This window comes from Uranotaenia lowii, chromosome 2 (genome assembly GCF_029784155.1).
Source record: "Uranotaenia lowii strain MFRU-FL chromosome 2, ASM2978415v1, whole genome shotgun sequence".
In the NCBI taxonomy this organism is placed as follows: Eukaryota; Metazoa; Arthropoda; class Insecta; order Diptera; family Culicidae; genus Uranotaenia; species Uranotaenia lowii.
In genome coordinates, this window is record NC_073692.1 from 190,439,891 (window position 1) to 190,461,508 (window position 21,618).

Sequence of the window (21,618 nt, forward strand, 5' to 3'; positions counted from 1 at the left end):
TGAGTCCCAACTAAACGGGTATGAGCACATGCTAGATTCTTCAGTTGCTAAATGCCTTTCAACTTGACTGCATGCAGATTCCATTCTCTTTAAATATTTATCTGAATCGTATTTAAAAAGGATGGACTCAATTGCAGCATGTAATATTACCAGCGAAATGCACATGTTTTTATGCTATGGTCAATTATGCACATTGACCATAGAACATGGACGAAAATCAAACGATTTTCGTTTGGTTTTTCTGTTTATTTCTGCTTTAAGCGTTTGCCTTTACGTTACGGCTCAAACTTTCATTTCTGACCACCAGATGTCGTTCCATAATATTTCTCAATGCATAAATTTTAATCGCAGAAATATTTCCCAGTGAGAAATATCCCAGTAATTACACCATGAGAAATATCCGTGTGCGTAAAGAGGGAGATATGTGAAAATACCTAAAATATAACTGTTTGATATTTTATTTATTTCTGAGTGCAGGAAGCCTCCTCACGCTTCGCGTTCGAACAAAAACGACGTATGTTCCTTACGCTTCGCGTTGCGGACCGGACTAGGGGATTGTCCCTAGCTTTGGGTAAACCTAGAGACACGGGCCTTACTAGGGATTTGAATAAAACTTTGAATGAAACTCGGTAAATTGAAAAAAAACTAATGTATTTTAATTTTTAGCAACATTTCATGTAACCTTATGAGTTTTTATATTTTTATGCCAAACGGGCATTATGCCAAACTGCCATTATGCAAAATGACCATTATGCCAAATAATTCTATGCCAATCGACTTTTATGCCAAACGGCGTTATGCCAAACGGCTTTATGCCAAATGACTTTAGGCCAAACGGCGTAGGCCCGTGATAGAAATATTGCTATTTTTGCATCACAGCATGCGAAAATACAACACGTGTTGTAAATAAAACTCGAAGGCCACAGATCTTCAAAATGTTTTTGCTTGACATAATTTTCAAAATTTGCTTAAAGTGGCAAAATTTCTACCACTTTTTCCCAACACCAGTGAACTTGCCTTCGGCGGCTCCTCCTGAAGATAGGGCTACTCGTATGATGGCGCGAACAATGAAACTAATAAAACCAGGCTGTGCGACTGTCGGAGAAAAATTTCGATGGTTTACAAGTCTCAACTCAATGACCATGACATCAGTTCGACGACCTCCACCGGGATCTGGCACGACGACTCTTCAATGGATCTGGTCTCGGCGCTCTACCCACGGCTCGAAGCTGCCATTTTACCTCGACGTTAGAATACTTTATTTTCTATCTTCTTATCTAATTGTTTATTAATTATGTGTATGTTGTTATTTGTCCCATTGATTGTTACGATGAGACAAATCTCAATACGTCTGCGTGATCAAAGGGTACTCCCAGCGAAAGGGGGTGGATTACGATTAGATTATACGCCACAGTTCGCTGCAATACCTCTTCGCCCTTGCCGCGTAACGCGTTGACACACACGTGATGGTATCAATTCAATGACATGATGGCATCAATTTTAAAAGGACAACTTTCTTTCACCAGTAAAACTCCGCGTCAGCAACATGCGTGCAGTGTTGTTTTCCGGTTTTTTATTGATTACAATTTTTGACTTACAGTTCCAAACATGTTACTTTTTTGCTTGTTTTTTTTTGTGTTTAGTTTTATTCTGTGTTGCTATATTTATTATAGGTATTGTGGTATTTTTCTTGTTTTGCTTTTGTTACTATAGTTCAATAATGTTGTTTTAGCAAATTAAACTATTTTTTTTTTCTTTCCAGACTTGTTGTATTTTTTTTTTTGCTCGTCAATGGGAAAGTATGTTTCAACCATTGTCCTTTCAATTAATTTTAGCTAATGAGTTTTGCGATTTTTAAGTGGCCGCTTGTCTGATTTCTTGTATTTAGTATGCTGTTGTTTTTTATTTTCTTTGTTTTTTTGTGAGTGTAACCCAATTGTTTATAAATATACATTTTTTTTTTCATTTTTTATTTATGATCATTCACAATTATATGCGCGTGTGTTTTGTTGTGTATATTTTTATTTGCGATTATTGAATTTCATATGAAATATTAGAAAAAAAGAACGCACGCACAAGAATCATATCGTTTCAAACTGTCAGCATGCCGTTTCAAAGACTTTTTTCTTTATTTTCGACACGATTTAGCCTGTGAATTAACTACACACTCGATTTCATTATTTTATTTTTAAATGTTTAGAGAATTCACTCAAAGCTACACTTGAATTTATTTTTTGCCTTCTAAATGTTATGGAGTATGGGGGATAGTAAACAAACGATTCGGCGATTTTGTTTGTTGCCGAAACAATACAACTGTTACGGTATATGATAAATATTCTACCCACATCGTTATTTTTTTTTATTTTAATTTTCTGTTTCATTTAATTCTGTTTCACTAGAGTTGTAACACGAACTTGCTGCAGCGGTAGTTTAGTTTTGTTAACTATTTCGAAAAGCAGAAAAGATTTCTAGCCGAAAATATTAGCAACGCAACGTACTGTTATTTATCATATCTCAACAGAGCAAGAATTAGTTTGTGTGCTAAACTTTAAGGATTGTTTCCAAAAATGCTACAAATGCGTTCCATATAATTGGCATTATTCGAAACTTTCTTTTTTGGAGGCAAAAATGCTTGTAGAAACAGTGCATTCAACGGATAAAAATTTCTAGATGAGAAACGTGACGTTAGCTTGCGTTTCGCTTTTCATATATATGTAGGTATATATGGGGCTTGGTTTTTACGGTTATTTTTACTAGTTTTCTTCAGTATTTTACTACACTAAGGCTAGTAAGTTTATACGAAAAAAATACATATTATATAAAGGTGCATTAAACAAAAACCTTTTCCATATTTATTATAGCGTATTGCAAACACTCTGTTTTATATAAATAAGAATAGCATAATCCGTTTCTGAACGATTTTCGTAACAAAATTTATAAGAAAAAATAAGATTTCTTAATGGATTTATAATCGCTTCTAATAATAAGAAAATATAAAAAAACACTTGTAAACCAGAGCTACTCACCAGTAGTAAACCGACCCGGTGTAAACGATTCATCGAGATCCGGCAAACGTTCTCAAATCATGTATTGCACTGATGAATAAGATTACTACTGGCATTCCGAGGGTGTGAAGAACGGAACAACAATTTGTTAATCTGAATTTGTATAGTTTTCCCCTCAAAAAGCAGCTACCGGTACCTAAAAATGTTCGACCGACGGGATAATGTTCGAGAAAACGTTGGTATCTCTTCTGGTGATTGGGCTGCAAAAGGGTGTGTTTCATTCTGAAAATCAAATAGAGGGAAAAAAGGTGTTAATGATTCCGTTACTAGTCACAAAGTTGAGAAAAGGTATATATGTTCATAAAATGAATAACAAATTTCCAATTTCCAGTTCAAACGTTGATAGATTTTTGTTTTTTTTTTCAATTTACCTTCTTTCCAATGAGATTAAGTTAAAACTAGAAAAACTAAAAAACTAGAACGTAGGAAATCTACGTAGCTCACCGTCAACGAAAGTATGCGGAAATCCTGGGTTACTCATTGAACAGGTAAAGAAGTTGATCGCTTTCAATTTCTAAGCTGACAGTTTTTGGATTGTCAACAAAAGTGATTCTAGAGGAGAACGCGGCTCTCTATAAATGCTAGGGTGGCTCCAGAGAGTGAACAACGGGAATGTGATCGAGGGTGTGATTCTGTAGATAATAGAACCAAGACCAGTTCAAGATTCAAAAGGGTAAGAATGTTTGAAAATTGATCATCTATAAATAGGAATATAACTGACAACCTCACTTGTCTGCATTCGCCTATTTCTTTACAACGACACTAGAGCTCTCACCATAGACTAATACAGACAGGACACTCTTTTTCAGTTTTTCGCAATATTTATGGGCAATGTCGACACCAGAGAGGCGCGTCGATCGCAAAAAAATAACTGAAATCATCATAGCTGGCGATTTTGTTGTACATATTAATATTAAACTATACACTAAAGGTGCTCATTCAAACGCAGATTATTGAGAAGTATTTTGGAATTAATTAAATAAGTAATTTATTGAATAAATAATGCAAAAAATAATTTATTTCAGCTTCTCAGATTTCACTTACGTTGGTCTCGATTCCATAGAAACCTCGTACTGGGCCAGAAACATAAAGAGAGAAGCCTCCAAAATTAAGTGCCGCGAAAGTTTCTTAATTCCACAACCTGATGATTGCCGATTCAAACGGGCTAGAAGACGGTTGTATTTCGATACTTGTTGAAGTCGAAGTAATCCAGATATGCTGAAGATAAATCTATATAGGCAATCGTAGACTTTAAGTTTAGTGAAAATAAATTTTAGTTCCTAATAACTATTCAAACCTACAAGACGTGTTTCCCTACACAAGCGTAATTCCCATAGGTTATGGGCCCAGGTCAAGAAGATGATTCCAAGGGACTATCCAGTTCGGAACCCAGGTGGTGCAAGTAGTGGTGCGGATTTTACCGAAGGTCAGGATTTCGGAGGACCGACAGAAAATGGTCAGATTCCCGACAGTAGAAGCGGCGGATCCCATCATGGTGAGCAGCGAGTGGTTCGATCCGGTGGAGGCGTTACCTTGGCCATCGAGAAATTGAAAGGCAGAGAAAACTACGTATCGTGGGCTTTCTCCATGAAAATGAGTCTGATCCGGGATTGTTGCTGGAATGCGGTAATGCCTAAGGAAGGTGAAATCGTGGACGAAGAGACGGACATGAGGGCGTTGTCAATCTGTCTGAGCCTGGAGAAGACCAACTTCAGTTTAGTCATGGATGCGAGAAGCGCAAAGGAAGCATGGGACAAATTGAAGACGGCTTTTCAAGACGACGGTATCTATAGAAGGATTGGGTTGCTACAACAACTCGTATCGTCAAGGCTAGAAAATTTTTCAAACACTGAAGCCTACGTTGATGCAATAATTTCGACAAGTCACAAACTGTCGGAAATTAATTTTCCGGTGAGCGACGAATGGTTGGCGTCAATTCTGCTGATGGGATTGCCAAAATATTACGCCCCGATAGTGATGGGACTAGAAGCGTCCGGTCAAGTCCTGAGGTGCGACTTCGTAAGGAGCAAAATATTGCAAGACGTCAAGGTGAAGCAAGATCTTCGGAGCGGTGCAGATGAAGGAGCTCTGTTTTCGAAAGAGCAACAAAGGCGACGAGGCAGCGTTAAGAAAGGCGTTTGCTACTCATGTGGCGAAACAGGTCATTTTGCGGCAAGTTGTCCCAGTAAGGCCAAAGCGATGAAGAAGGACAGGAAGCGAGCAATGTGTGTTACATTCGCGATGGGCGATGCTGATCGGAACGAGTGGTATTTCGATTCAGGCGCGACTTGCCACATGGCGAGAACTGAGGTAGATTTCCAATCGAAGACGGAAATTTTCCTCCCAATTTGGATACCAGGCGATCCACAACCGGTTACGTTTTTGTGCTGCAAGGTGGCGCAATTTCCTGGAGTGTGAAGAAACAACCAACGGTCGCCCTTTCCTCGTGTGAAGCGGAACTGATAGCTTTGGCGAAAACTGTTCAGGAAGCATTGTGGTGGCGGAACCAGCTGTGGATGATTTGTGGAGCAACGAAGCTGAATTTATACTGAGATAATCAATCTTCACTGTGTTTGGCCAAAAATGGTGCATATAACCCGAGGACGAAACACATGGACATCAGATACCATTTTGTCAACGATGCTATCACCAGCGGAGCGATTGATGTACATCAACACGAAACATCAGGCAGCCGACGGATTCACCAAACCCCTTTCATCAACCAAAATCACGGACCAGAAGATTTTGATCGGGATCTTGGATTAGGGAGGGTGTTGGAGTCGAAGTAATCCAGATATGCTGAAGATAAATATTGAGAAACACGTCTTTACGTTTTCGATTATCGTTTATTACAGGACAACTTATTATACTAGGCTGGTTGCTTTTATACCCCAGTCGTTGTTATTTAGTATTGCCATAGCAACCACAACGTCTAGGATACTTAGAGCAAACGCACCAATAAGTGAGTATACGAGGCCCGATTTTGCTCATTTCAGCGGACCGGTTTTGGTATACACACTCTTTCGCGCACCGGGCGGTAGCATTAAAGTATACACAGTAAACGAAAATTACCGAGTTCGGTAATTTTTTTACCGAAATCCTAACATGTGGAGTTCGTTAAACCGTTCGGTAATTTTTCTCATGGCAGAGAATTGACAGCTGTCAAATATTACAGACCTTTTTCGGTAAAACTTAACCGAACCTCGGCTGATCATATCTAAGATCATCTGTCAAGTTATGACAGTTGTCAACGTGACAGTTCGCTATATTACCGAACAACCGGTATTGTTGAACCAAAATGCCTGTAATTATTACCGAAAGGTCGGTAATGTTTAAAAGGAAAACTATAAAAGCTCGGTAGTATATACCGAACAACTGGTAGAATTTACTGTAATACCTTTATAAATTACCGAAAACCTGAAATTATTACCGAAATACCTGTAATTATTACCCAATTATCTAGAACTACTACCGAAATACCGTAATTTTTTTACCGAAAAGCTGTAAAAGTTTGGTATTTTTTACCGAACGACCGGTATAAGTTACCGAAATACCTGTAACTATTACCGAAATGCCGGTAAATATTCTCTAAATGCCGGTAAATTTCGGTAAAAGTTACAGAAAAATTGGTAACTTTTACCGAAAAACCCGTAACTTTTACCGAAATTTCAGTAATTTTTACCGAAATACCGGTAATATTTAACGAAAACTGTAAAATTTTCGGTAATTTTTACCGATACCCGTAAAATGTTCGGCACTTTCAGCTTATGATGCACACAGTAAACGAAAATTACCGAGTTCGGTAATTTTTTCACCGAAATCCTAACATGTGTAAATCGTTAAACTGTTCGGTAATTTTTTCGAACGAACATCGGTAAATGAAGAGTCGATTTACCGATGTTCGATTATTTTTTACCGAAAAAATTACCGAACAGTTTAACGATTTACACAGTAAACGAAAATTACCGAGTTCGGTAATTTTTTTACCGAAATCCTAACATGTGTAAATCGTTAAACTGTTCGGTAATTTTTTCGGTAAAAAATAAACGAACCTCGGTAAATCGACTCTTCATTAACCGATGTTCGTTTATTTTTTACCGAAAAAATTACCGAACAGTTTAACGATTTACACATGTTAGGATTTCGGTAAAAAAATTACCGAACTCGGTAATTTTCGTTTACTGTGTACACATGTTAGGATTTCGGTAAAAAAATTACTGAACTCGGTAATTTTCGTTTACTGTGCACAGCACATTACACGAGATGATTCGAGTCTCCATAATACATTCCAATCGAAAAATTTCTATTCTGAAGAACACATATATGGACCCTCTCCATCAAATCGATGTTTTCGCCTAAAACAAAAGTGTCATCTCGAAATTTTCGACTCGTGTCATACTTCATGCCGACCGACAAGAAATGACACCTTTCGAAAATTTCGTTTCAGAAGTCATCTCCGCTCTATGCGAAAACATTATTTTACAAAGCCTCTAAGGTTCATATGTGTTCCTCAGAGAAATTTTTTCGCTTGAAATATTTTATGGAGACTCGAATCATCTCATATTATGCGATGCATCCTAAGCTGAAATTACTGAACGTTTTCCACGGTTCGGTAAAAATTACCGAATTATATATTATTATAATTATATTTATGACAAACATTATGTACAGAACCAGTGCCATTACCAGAAATTTGCAACTTTTCTTTCATGACTACACCTGAAAGTAAACAAAAATTTAAATGAGGAAAAAAAATTAACGCGCACACTTAAGCAGCTCCCGTGGATAATCCTCGACATGATGCCGAAAGAAGACGATTGTTGCTGTTCGGTAGCAGCAGCTGGTGATCACGATATTTTCGCCAAATTTCAACCCCCTTACAACCGCGATACCGAAATTTTACTGCTTGATTGAAAGCATCCCGCTCGCCAATACAGAATTGGAAATGTTTTTGCTTCTTTTTCTACAGCGCAAGCGGGATGCCACCAATGCCACTCATACATCGCGGTTATTAGAGTGAGACAGTTGCGCTGAGAAACAGACGCTCGAAATTTGACGTTTGTATTGACATCGACACTGATTTACAGTTTTCGGTTGTTTTTTACCGAAAATTTACGGCAAAGCGATTTGTTTACATAAAAATACAAGAACTTCGGTACAACATGAATCGAATTACCGAACTCGGTAAAAATAAGACGTCAGATTGATCATTTACCGAAAATTTTCGAATTACAGAACAGTTTCTGTAAACTAAATTACCGAACTCGGTAATTTTGGTTTACTGTGTACATTTCACATTGCACTGAAAAATAAGAGTTGCAAAAAATCTTGATAAAATTAATTCGCACTGAGTAAATTATCTGAGTCGTGAGTTTGTTATTGACGGTGCGCACCATGGTTCAAGTTAGCTGCTATCAGCAGCATATCCAAGCAGCTTCGAGGACCCAGTGGCGGGAGCAGCAGGAACTTCCGGGCAACAGCAGCCGGAATCATCTGACAGTCAGCGGAACCTGCGCGAAATATGCCAGCTGTTGCGGAGTTCCACTATCAAGCAGGAGGTCTTCTGCCGCTGGTCCAAGGTTCCGGCTCCAATGAGTCGGAACCGTCCACCTTGGTGCAGCGAGATTGAGGACCGTGCTGCGTCATTGCCCCAATGGAACAATGAAATTTATGGTCGTTGGAGTTACCAGTTTTGATGCAATTCATTATTTTCAATTGAATTTTCATCTTTTTAACAATAATGAACACTTATGTTTTTCTTTTAAATTTTCGGAACCGCGAATGTTTGGTTTGTTTTATTTTATATCCACATAAAAAGTTTTATTCATAAAACACTCTTGAAAACTTAGAAATTTTAATAAATTTAAAAACATTTTTACTGTTTAATTTAGTTCAAGCAGGTTCCTATTTTTGAAAGAAGAAAAAAAATTGCACAATATTTATAAGTAATTTTATTTTTTTTAAATTGCTAAACGTCTCTTTTTTTTTTGTAAATTCTTTATTTGAAACGGCTCATACCTTTAGGCTTTAAGGAGCCAAACTCGTTTTGTTTGATAACAATTGTGTGCTTATATCTAGTTCACTTTTAAAGAAAAAAGAAGATAGATAGGGAAATATGAAAATAAGAAGAAATTATAGACGAAGATCAATAGCTTTTAGGAAAAGATATATTTCGAACATGTAGTCCAAGTCTCTCACACCCAGCACATCTCTCACTGGAACATAGGGTGGTTTTCCTCGGGCCCGAAGGGAGTCTATCAAATTCGTTCTAGCGACAAGATGGACCTCGCACGACCAAACAATATGCTCGATGTCGTGGTAACCTTGGCCGCAACTACACAAATTGCTGCTAGCAATATTCAAACGATAGAGTACCGCGTCTAAGGAATAATGATTGGACATGAGACGGGAAAATATACGAATAAAATCTCGACTCAGGTCCAATCTATTAAACCAGGGTTTGAGGCTTACCTTTGGGATAATCGAGTGGAGCCATCGACCCAACTCATCCTCGTCCCATTTGCGCTGCCAGTTGACAAGAGAGTTCCTTCGAACTATGAAGTAAAATTCGTTGAAGACGATTTCACGGTGATATGTGACGCCTTCCATCGCCCCCACCTTTGCCAGAGAGTCCGCCCTCTCATTACCCAATATCGAGCAATGTGACCCAAACGAAGGTGATGGCAAAGCAACGTCTTGATAAAGCACTCAGAGTCTCCCGTATCTTCCCGAGGAAATACGGTGAGTTCTTTCCTGGTCTTATTGAACGGATTGCTTCAACAGAACTGAGGCTGTCCGTTATAATATAGTAGTGTCCTACTGGCCTTGAAACGACGCTGTCCAACGCCCAGTAAATGGCTCCTAATTCTGCGATGTATACCGAACATGGTGGATGGAGATTATATGAGGCAGTAGCTATTTCGTTAAAAACTCCAAATCCCGTTGATTCCTCTATAAGCGACCCATCTGTAAAGTACATTTTGTCAGCATCGACGTGTCTATATTTAGCATCGAAAATTCTTGGAATCAGAAGTGGACGGTGCGAATCAGGGATTCCACGAATTTCTTGCTGCATAGACAAATCAAACTGGACAGAAGAGTTGTCGTAGTCTGGGATGTAAACACGAGTTGGAGAATATGAAGAAGGATTAACCTGCATGGACATGAAGACATGGTATATAGACATAAATCTGGTTTGAAGATTTTGCTCAAGAAGCCTTTCAAAATTTGCGGTCACCAATGGGTTCATGACCTCACACCTGATGAGGAACCGGAGTGATAACAAATTGAATCGATCTTTTAGTGGGAGTATGCCTGCCAAAACTTCAAGACTCATATTATGCGTAGAAGGCATACAGCCCAAAGCGATGCGGAGACAACGATATTGGATACGCTCGAGTTTGATGAGATGAGTTTTAGCAGCTGACTGGAAACAGAAGCTACCATATTCCATAACTGAGAGAATTGTTGTTCGATACAATTTTAAAAGATCTTCTGGGTGAGCTCCCCACCAAGTGCCAGTGATTGATCGGAGAAAATTGATTCTTTGTTGGCATTTTCCTTTCAGATACTCAATGTGGGCTCTCCAGGTACATTTGGAATCAAACCAAACCCCAAGATACTTAAAACACCTCGATTGAGTGATCGTTCTGCCTAGGAGATGAAGCTTAGGTTGAGCAGGTCTACGCTTCTTAGAGAAAACAACCATCTCCGTTTTCTGTGGAGAAAACTCAATCCCAAGCCCCAAAGCCCAGGTTGACAATCTGTCTAAAGTATCTTGTAAAGGTCTGTGCAGATGAGACTCAGTAGATCCTGTGACAGACACTACACCGTCATCTGCAAGTTGTCTTAGTGTGCAACCTTCGGAGATACAACTGTCGATGTCACTTACGTAAAAGTTGTACAAAAGAGGACTCAAACATGAACCTTGCGGGAAGCCCATGTAAGAGGTCCTTCTAATTGAAATATCTCCGTGAGCAAAGTTCAGATGTTTCTCACAAAGCAAGCTGTATAAGATGTTGTTCAATAGGGGAGGCAGACCCCGGGAGTGCAACTTGTCAGACAAAACCTCTATTGAGACTGCATCAAAAGCTCCCTTTATGACTAGAAACACCGAAGCCATTTGCTCACGTTTTGCGTACGCCATTTGTATCTCTAAAGACAGCAAAGCAAGACAATCGTTTGTCCCTTTGCCCCTTCGAAACCCAAATTGAGTATCTGAAAGGAGACCATTTGTTTCCACCCATTTATCCAATCGGAACAAAATCATTTTCTCCATCAATTTCCGAATGCAAGACAACATCGCTATTGGACGGTACGAATTAAAATCGGAAGCTGGTTTCCCAGGCTTTTGGATGGCAATAACTCTCACTTGTCTTTAATCTTCGGGAACAATGTTATGCTCCAAGAATTGATTAAATAAATTCAACAAGCGAAATTTGGCGGCATCCGGAAGGTTTTTCAACAAGTTAAATTTGATTTTATCAATTCCCGGAGCTGAATTGTTACAAGAGAGGAGAGCAAGTGAGAGTTCCATCATTGAAAAGCTGGAATCCAGATCGCATCTGTTCGGAGACACACTTCGGATGATTTTTTGCACTGGTGTGGAATCTGGACAGATTTTCCGTGCGAAATTGAAAATCCATTTATGCGAATGTTCTTCACTTTCGTTCGTGTGAGAACAATTACGCATGCTGCGTGCCACATTCCACAAAGTGCTTAAGGATGTTTCCCGCGACAAACCTCCCACAAAATTACGCCAATGCGCACGTTTTTTCCCCTTGATCAAGTTTTTAAATTGCTGCTCAAGAGAAAAATACGCGTTGAAGTTATCCAGGGTTCCGTGTTTCCGAAAAACTTTAAAAGCGTTCGATTTGTCCACGTAAAGTTTAGTACACTGACTGTCCCACCATGGATTGGGAGGCCTTCGGCGAACAGATGGATCTGGGATGGGTTTCGTTTGAGATTTAACTGCGCTATCATGGATCAAGCAAGCAAGGAAGGTATATTCCTCCAACGGAGGTAACACTTCCACAGAATGGATGGCTGAAACAATTGCGTCCGAGTACTTTTTCCAGTCGATGTGTCTTGTGAGGTCATATACCATATTTGTTGAATTTGAAGCGTTCACCCCATTGGTGATTGTAATTTTGATAGGCAGGTGATCACTACCATTGGGATCAGGGATTACCTTCCACTGGCAATCCAATGATAGTGAGTTTGAGCAGAGTGAGAGGTCAATTGCACTTTGTCTAGCAGGAGGTTTATGTACCCGTGTTTTATCACCCGTGTTCAAAACTGTTAAATTGAAACTGTCGCAAATGTCATAGATAAGAGTAGAACGACTATCGTCAGTTTGCTCCCCCCAGACAGTCCCATGTGAATTAAAGTCACCCAGGATCAACCTTGGTTCAGGTAGCACTGAGCACAGGTCCTCTAGGTGGCTTTGGTTCACTGCAACTCTCTGAGGCCAGTACAAACTGACAACACATAAGTCCTTACCCCTTATAGTTGTATGACAAGCAACAGCTTCAATTCCTCCTGACAAAGGGAGGTGGATTCTATAGAAAGAGTGGCGCTTATTGATCCCTAAAAGCACCCCTCCATAAGAATCATTGCGATCGAAACGAATGATGTTAAAATCGTGGAATGAGATGTTTGTCTCTTAAAAATAAAGATATCGCTGAAATTCAACCTTGACAGCGATTTAGACCTACTAATAAACTTTTCCAGCGTCACCCCTAATTAAGACGATAGGTTGTGCCGGAAAAAACACTGTCCAGCTGGTTCGTAATGAGACCATCAATTGTTGCCTCCGTTTTCTGTAGCCGCAAGTTTCGCAACATGCGGTTGCGAAGAAATGCTATACGGTATACACGAATTAATGCTCGCTGTTTTTGTTTCTACGCCAGAAGATTGCACTTTCGCTTTGGTGGTCTGATCATCCGAGGGATTTTCTGGGGAAATGCTGGATCATTTCACTAACCCGCTGCATTTGACGTGTGATGCCGAAGACAGTGGCCGTCTTGGTGAATCGCGCTGTTCATGCTGTCTGGGTCCGGGCAGCAAATCAACCTGCATATTTTGTAAAATAAAAAAATCTGAGCAGGTAGTTTGAGACCAATGCTTATACTAAAGCATCGCTAATTAGGCTGAAGCCTTTCATGTTTTTTGGTTTAGTATTAAAAATCTAAATAATTACCTCAACAGCTTTGCCCTCCATGACTCGTTAGTGTTTCAAGTCCTTAGGGAGTTTCACTCGATGAATAGCATTCCAGCCGTCGTCGCCTCTGGCTGACTGGAGACCACAGCCTTCGCGACATGTTCCAACAGCTTCTGCTGCTGCTGCGGTTGGGTGGGACTCCGGGGAAATCTGCAATCATGACCGCTAACTGGATATTCGGCACCGAACAAATCCGTCACTGAAGGAGCCGTTTACCACCAGCACCAGGTTATAATAATTGCTCTTCTTCTGCAGTCTTCGACTCGCAAATTTCACTGCAAATAATCTCAAATAATGTCAACAAACTCTACACGCAAAACGTCGTTTGTTAAACTCAGCATTAAACGGAAGAATTTTTTCAGAGCATGTTTGCTCTCGCCCCTTTCTTGTGAGCAAATTTGGTGATTTTATCGGTCCCGACGGCAACGGCCCTATTTTGCTCACCCATATACTAACCCCCGGTGCGGTATAAAAGTGATTAAACTCGTGAGCATTTTCACTTTGCTCGCGATTGCTGCGGATGCCCTTATATACTACGTACATAGCAACTTGAGTTGCTATGCTCCTTATATACAAATAGCTGTAAATCGCTGACTGCTATGATTTCCAACAATAAATCTAGGCAATCGTAGACTTTAAGTTTAGTGAAAATAAATTTCAGTTCCTAATAACTATTCAAAGCTACAAGACGTGTTTCCCTATCACAAGCGTAATTCCCATAATACTCATCTGAACAGTTTTGAACAAATGGACTCATTCTTTAGGAAAGGCCAGCAAAAGCGGTGGCTACCAGGAAGACATCAACAACGAATTATATTTTGTGTATGAATTGAAAATTACAATTAATGTTTTATATAATTATGTTCGCCAGATACAACATAGGAGAAACTAGCAATAAACACATTTATTAAAACATAAACTTTGACTCGGACGAACTTTGGCGAATGTATGACTAAGGCAAATCTGGCTGAACTTTTCTATGCAAGTGTCAATATAGATTATAACGGTAGGCCTTCCGGTTTGGTTATTCTTCGTTGTTGCTCCTATAGGATCGAACATTTCTGAAATCAGAAACATGAAAAACTTAATTTTATTTAAGAAAATAACGTTTCCTTCGCATTTGTATACAACAAAAATAAACATTTCTGTTTCATGGGTAGCGTTGTATTTCTAGTGCAATATAACATATAACCACGAGATAGATTTCGAATTCCGGCACAGCTTATTTATTTTATTATTTTTATTTGCATAGTATTCCGTCTCACGACATAACTTGACGAACATAATTCCTAAAATTCACTCGGTTCATAGCAACCGTTCTCCAATTTCTTGGGCACCCCACGTTCGCCAGATCACGCTCCACTTGGTCTAACCACCTCGCTCGTTGCGCCCCCGCTCGTCTTGTTCCTACCGGATTCGTAGCGAACACCTGTTTTGCAGGACAGTCGTCCGGCATTCTCGCAACATGTCCAGCCCAGCGTATCCGGCCAGCCTTCACCACCTTCTGGATACTGGGTTCGCCGTAGAGTCACGCGAGCTCGTGGTTCATCCTTCGCCTCCACACTCCGTCCTCCTGTACGCCGCCAAAGATGGTTCTTAACACTCGTCGCTCGAATACTCCGAGTGTACGCAGGTCCTCCTCGAGCAATATCCATGTCTCATGCCCGTAGAGAACAACCGGTCTAATGAGCGTCATATACAGGTTACACTTCGTGCGAGGGCTAAGTCTTCTCGACCGCAGTTGCTTGTGGAGTCCATAGTAGGCACGACTTCCGCTGATAATTCGCCTCCGGATCTCACGGCTGGTGTCATTGTCTGCGGTCACCAGTGAGCCGAGATAGACAAAGTCTTCGACTATCTCTAGCTCGTCGCCGTCGATCGTGACCTTGTTATTACTGGACAAGCGGGTTCGGTCAGTCTCGGATCCGCAGGCCAGCATGTACTTCGTCTTGGACGTATTAATCATCAACCCAATCCTTCCTGCTTCGCGTTTCAGTTTGCGGTAGATCTCCTCCACCGCCGCAGATGATCTGCCAACTATATCAATGTCATCGGCAAAGCAGATAAGTTGACTGGATCTGTTGAAAATCGTGCCCCGCATTTCGCCCACCGCTCGTCGAATAACACCTTCTAGCGCCACGTTGAACATCATGCAGGATAGACCATCACCTTGTCGAAGTCCCCTGCGCGATTCGAATGAACTCGACAATTCGCCCGAAATCCGCACACAGCACTGCGTTCCATCCATCGTCGCCTTGATCAGTCTGATCAGCTTCCCGGAAAACCCGTTCTCGTCCATGATTTTCCATAGCTCGTTACGGTCGATCGTTTCGTATGCGGCTTTGGAGTCGATGAATAGATGGTGCGTAGGAACTTGGTGTTCGGGGCATTTTTGGAGGATTTGCCGTAATGTCTGGTCCGTCGTAGACCGTCCCTCCTGATGACTTCCCACGAATCTGTTTACTTGTAGCGTTAGGCGGCGGAGTAGGATTCGGGACAACACTTTGTAGGCGGCATTGAGGACAGTGATCGCTCGGTAGTTCTCACAGTCCAATTTGTCGCCCTTCTTGTAGATGGGGCATATTACCCCCTCCTTCCACTCCTCCGGTAGCTGTTCTATGTCCCAGATCCGGACTATCAACCGGTGTAGGCAATCGGCCAACTTGTCCGGGCCCATTTTGATGAGTTCAGCTGCGATACCATCCTTCCCAGCCGACCTGTTTCTATTCAGCTGGCAAATGGCTTCCTTAACTTCACTCATCGTTGGGAGTGGCTCCTCTACGTCGTTGGCTACGCAGGCGATGTACCTTCTCCCACCGTCTTGATCTCCTGCATGTGCGCCGTTCAGGTGTTCATCGAAGTGCTGCTTCCACCTTTTGATCACCTCACGATTGTCCGTCAGGATGCCCCCGTCCTTATCCCGGTACATTTCGGCTTGCGGCACGAAGCCTTTACGGGATGCGTTGAGTTTCTGATAGAACTTTCGTGTTTCTTGGGAACGATGCAGCTGCTCCAGCTCCTCCTCCTCTAGACGGCGCTTTTTCCCCATGAAAATTCGGACTCGCTGTTTCTTCCGCTGTCGGTGATTTTTCACATTTCAACGGATGCCTCTTTGCACTACTGCCGCCCGCGCGGCATTCTCTTCGTCCATCACCCTCCTACACTCCTCGTCGAACCAGTCGTTCCGTCGAGTTCGCTCCACATAACAGATGACGTTCTCCGCAGCACTGTTGATGGCTGTCTTGATGGTATCCCAACAGTCCTCGAGAGGGGCTTCGTCAAGCTCGCCCTCTGTCGGCAGCGCTGCTTCGACCGATTGCGTGTAGTCTGCCGCGACCTCAGGTTGCTTCAGTCGTGCGATATTTAACCGAGGCGGGCGCCGGTTTCGTGTGTTGTTCACTACGGAGAGTTATGGGGACTCGATGTTGGCGCCTCGACATGATCTGACGTCGATGATGTCCGAGAAATGCCGGCTGTCAATCAAAACGTGGTCGATCTGTGATTGCGTTTGGTACGGTGATCTCCAGGTGTACTTGTGTGGGAGGCGGTGCTAGAAAAAGATACTACGTACGGCCATTCGTTTGGAGGCGGCGAAATCAATAAGTCTGAGGCCGTCTTCGTTGGTCAGCTGGTGCGCACTGAGCTTTCCAATTGTCGGTTTGAATTCCTCCTCCTGGCCGACCTGAGCATTAAAATCCCCGATGACGATCTTGATATCATGTTTTGGGCAACGGTCGTATTCACGCTCCAGCTGCGCGTAAAATTCGTCTTTGTCGTCACCGGTACTTCCAAGGTGAGGGCTATGCACGTTGATGATGCTGATGTTGAAAAACCGGCCCTTGATTCTCAACCGGCACATTCGTGAGTTGATCGGCCACCACCCGATCACGCGCTTTTGCATCTTTCCCATCACTATAAAAGCTGTTCCAAGCTCGTGTGTGTTGCCGCAGCTCTGGTAGATGGCACGACCATCTGGATACGTTCGTACCGTGGAGCCCTTCCAGCATACCTCCTGCAGCGCTACGATGTCGAATTTGCGGCTCTTCAATTCGTTGGAGAGCACGTGGGTACTGCCCACAAAATTTAGAGATCGGCAGTTCCATGTTCCAAGTTTCCAATCGCTAGTCCCTTTTCGTCGCGTGGGTCTTTACCGATTTCCATCCGAAATTTGTTGTTCGTTGCTTATGTTTTTTGTAGTCACGGGCTCGCAAGGCCCGCAGCTAACCCCACTATCTCGCAGGAGGACCGTCGTGATGTTACTGTTTTGGGTCCCGAACACCACCAGGACGTTGTTGCACTCCGCACGCCGCCCCTGGCATGGAGAACAGACGCGTACGAAGCCCCCTAACTCAGTTTGCATGTGACCAAAGCATCCACCGGGGTTGGGTACCCGATCTCCGCTAGGGCTCGCACCCCAGTTAGCACCACGGGGAGGTAGAGAATCGGAGTTGCAGACAAGAAGTGATATGACCACTACCCGAAAGTTGGGTGTATGGGTGTTTCGCGACGATGGTTTATGTTAAAAAGTTAAGTGAAGTGAAGTTTAGTTTGTTTGAAAGCTTAAATTTAAAGTTTTGTGATAATCGTGTTATTTTTTTGTTATCATTTACCTATTCAAGATAATAAAAAAAAAAACCCGCAAAATTAAAACATTTTTTTTTATTTAAAACATTTGAAAAAACTCCCTACGTTCATATTTTAATGAAAATTACGTGAAATGCACGTAGCAGAAAAAAATCATATGGAATCCACGTACGCTTCATATGGAATTCATCTTCAACTCACATGATCTTTACGTGAATTCTGCTTGCTACGCGAGCTCTGTTTGCTACCTGAAATTCACGTAGGTTTCACGTGATTTTCATGGTGGCAAAAATCCATTTTCACGTTTTTCAACGAATTCTTCTTCTTGGCTCGGAGAAACTCTATTGTCAGCTGGCAGCGCAAATTGGACGAGGATGAGTTGGATCGTTGGCTCCACTCGATTATCCCAAGGGTAAGCCTTAAGCCCTGGTTTAATAGATTGGACCTGAGTCGAGATTTTATTCGTATATTTTCCCGTCTCATGTCCAATCATTATTCCTTGAACGCAGTACTCTATCGTAGAAATATTGCTGGCAACAATTTGTGTGGCTGTGGCCAAGGTTACCATGACATCGAGCATATCGTTTGGTCATGTGAGACCCACCTGGCCGCTAGAGCGAATTTAATACACTCCCTTCGGGCCCGAGGAAAACCTCCCTGCACCCCAGTAAGAGATGTCCTAGCTAGCTGAGATAGACATTGATTACAAGTTCGGAATATATCTTTTTCTAAAAGCCATTGACCTTCGTCTATAATTCTTTTGATTTTCATATTTCCCTATCTCTTTCCAGTTCTCTTCAAAAAGTGAAAAAAAGTAATGTAGCCCTAAGCAAACAATTGTAAACATACAAAACGAGTTTGGCTTCTTAAAGCCTCAAGGTATGAGCCGTTTCAAATAAAGAAATTACAAAAAAATATTTTTATGATTGAATTATGTGCTTGTTTTGTTTATATGATGATTTAATGGGCACATTTTAGTAGAGTGCTAATTAAGAATCTCTGTGATTAAGATTTAATTCTACTGATATTAAAAATATGTCTATTCTAAATTTTATCCAATTTCAAGTTGAACGTTAGAAAGGTAGGAAAGGCAATGTGAAAGAATGAAAATAACTTACCAGTTAGTCCCATGCGATGCTTCAGCCTTCATAAATAAATAGCCCAACAACGGATGTCGTCGTCGGGGATTCCCGTCCAAGTTTTTCCGTTGCTAGGAGTTGGCAGAAAACGAAGTCTACACTGAGAACCGAAGATAATTCCAATGTTGAATGGAAAACGGAGGATGGTTTCGTGCGGAAGTAATGAGGAGAAAAGCTTTGACGGCCCTCGAAGGTTGGGTTGGTTGATTGCTGTTGGTTGTCGGGAATCCAGTAGAAACAAGTGTGGGCGGGGACATCTTGGAACATCCGATCTTTAGTTTGGGAAGGAACGGTTAAACCTTCGGTGTGTTGGCCGTCGAAAGGGGGCCGCCTGATTTTAGATGATACGGGGAAGCAGAGCTGCATAGTTGTAGTCCAAAACAACAGCCGGGGAAGGCGTATGCAGCAGATGAGTTGCTGCGGCCGTCGTGGCTGCCGTGGCCGTTGGCGCTGATCCGGAAGCACCCTGGGGAACCTGCCCCGCGGCACTAGCTGCAGCAGCCGCCGCTGCCATAGCCAGTGAATTGGCCGCGCCCGGATGTGGCGGGACCACTGGTTTCGGTACCTTGTGTTGGAACACACAGTGCGGCTTACGGCATCCACCGGGTTGATCCTCCCAGAAACAGGGCGTCGCCGAGCGGGGCTTTTCTATCTTCATGTGGCGCATAGTGCAGGTCCGATTGAAACAGATACCCTCGGCCCACTTCTTACAGGTTTCTTCGTGGCCGAGGGCAGCTGCCTCGTGACGGTACTCGCATGCTGACCCCTTCTTACATGTTGAATAGTAGAAGAAGTAGCAGTCATGCAGATTTCTCGGCAGCAACTCCATAAATGGTTGATTCTGTTGGCTAGATGCTGCTGACGATGTCCTCCGCGGAAATCTTCGTCGTCGCTGTTGGGATCTGTGAGCAATTTTTGCTGTTTGCTGTAGTTCACCTTTTCTTTCAGGGGAATTTCTTCCCTACAAAAAAAAACGCTACGCTCACAGTTACGACCGTACACGACCGAAAAATTGCGCACTGCACTTGCGATCACGCAAGACGAATTCCCGGGGCAGGACTTCAGTGGCACAATAACATGGAATTGATTTCCTTTTTGCCAACCAGCAGCAGCCACACACTTTTTTTTAAAGTATTTTTGATGATGTTAAAAATGGAACCCGTCCTGTTGTCAGTCCGTCATCAGTCAGAACTTTCACCTCTTCTTTTCAGCGACGGCCGCGTGACGGCGCTGTCAAAAATTAACGAAAAGATGCAGCGAAGAGATGTGAGCCGTGTGATCGGCCGATAAAGCAGAGAATTTCGCCTGCACGCTATTTGCGAAAATCTGAAATTCATTTTGCTAATTTGAGTTATAAAAATTCTCCTTTTATTTAATTTTAAACGATTTACTTTCTATCTTCAGATTCTTTTTTCGATTGTGCCATATTTTGGCAACATATTATCCATTTTTTTTTGTATTGGACATTACACTTCTCGTGAAAATGAACGGGAAACAAAAAAAACCGACACAATAACGGAGATGGTTCATAGAAGAAAATCTAACTGATCTTGTTGTTTATAACCTTCTAAAACTGTTTTCAATCCCCCCGGTTTTCTTCGCGGAATTTTCATCATGTCGGAGGAATCGAAATTGAAACAATATATTCTACGAGGTTTTAAACATCTTCATCTTTTAACCACAGACAAATTTTAACCATTCTAATTTGATTCCACAATGTTACAACATGCTTAGTCGCGTTATTGAAATAAGATTTTTCACGTTCATTTTCACGAGAAGATAAGATGGGGCTTTAATAAAAAAAAACAATTATTTTTTGAAGGGTATTGTTGAACAAAAACGCCTGAATGTATATTATCTAAATGAGAGTTGTATTATACAACTATCAACATCTCTAATATTTAATATGATAGTATACATTTAGGAATTTTTTTTCAACAGAAACCTTCATAAAAATGTTTTTCTTCATTTAATGGCCCATTAGCTCTTCTCATAAAAATTAAGTGAAAATCTAAGTTTTTCAAATTTTGTTTCATTCGACGTATGAAAGCTCGCGCGAGATACATTAAAGACCCTAACAATCACCCTAATTAATTAAAGAACTATTTTGTCATTCGGATCAAATCAATTCGATATACATACAAACGATTAACAAAAAAGAATAAATACGAAAAATTGTCTTAAAGAAATTCTCTTCATTCAATATAGAAATAAATAACACAAGAAATGTTGATTCTATAAATTTTCAACAAATATTGATTGACTGTTGGAAGAAAAACCTGATTTTCATATGCAAACATATGCTTTTGAAATTCGCATTATTTGGCCCACCACTGTTTATCTTGTATGAAACGCCTGAATGTATACCATTAATTCATTTGGAAAATATTCCCTTAAAAATCTTAAACAAAGTTTGAAAGCCATTAGGGAGACAAGGTATGGATTTTGCTCAAAAAAGGAATTACTAATTCTGTTTTCACATGTGTTTTGATAGCGTGTCGCTATTAAGCCTACCTCTTTTCTAATTGTTGTTTTGCTCAAATATTTCAAATAAAATATCGCCTCGTCGTAAATTTGGGAAGATGTTCTGACCACGTGGTGTAGTGAG

General features: G+C 41.3%; 1 protein-coding gene across 1 annotated transcript; it reads right to left on the reverse strand.

Moving 5' to 3' along the window:
* Positions 1–1,555: 1,555 nt before the first annotated feature.
* LOC129745902 (zinc finger CCCH domain-containing protein 11B-like) lies at positions 1,556–20,225 on the reverse strand. Its single transcript, XM_055739280.1, has 2 exons — positions 18,990–20,225; positions 1,556–3,287 (listed from the first exon to the last, which is right to left on the reverse strand). The coding sequence occupies exon 1, from the start codon at positions 19,837–19,839 to the stop codon at positions 19,348–19,350; it is 492 nt and encodes a 163-aa protein (XP_055595255.1). The 5' UTR covers positions 19,840–20,225; the 3' UTR covers positions 1,556–3,287; positions 18,990–19,347.
* Positions 20,226–21,618: the final 1,393 nt, after the last annotated feature.

Coding starts and splice junctions, on each gene's coding strand:
- LOC129745902 (XM_055739280.1), bottom strand. CDS start 19,839: ATGGAGTTGCTGCCGAGAAATCTGCATGACTGCTACTTCTTCTACTAT.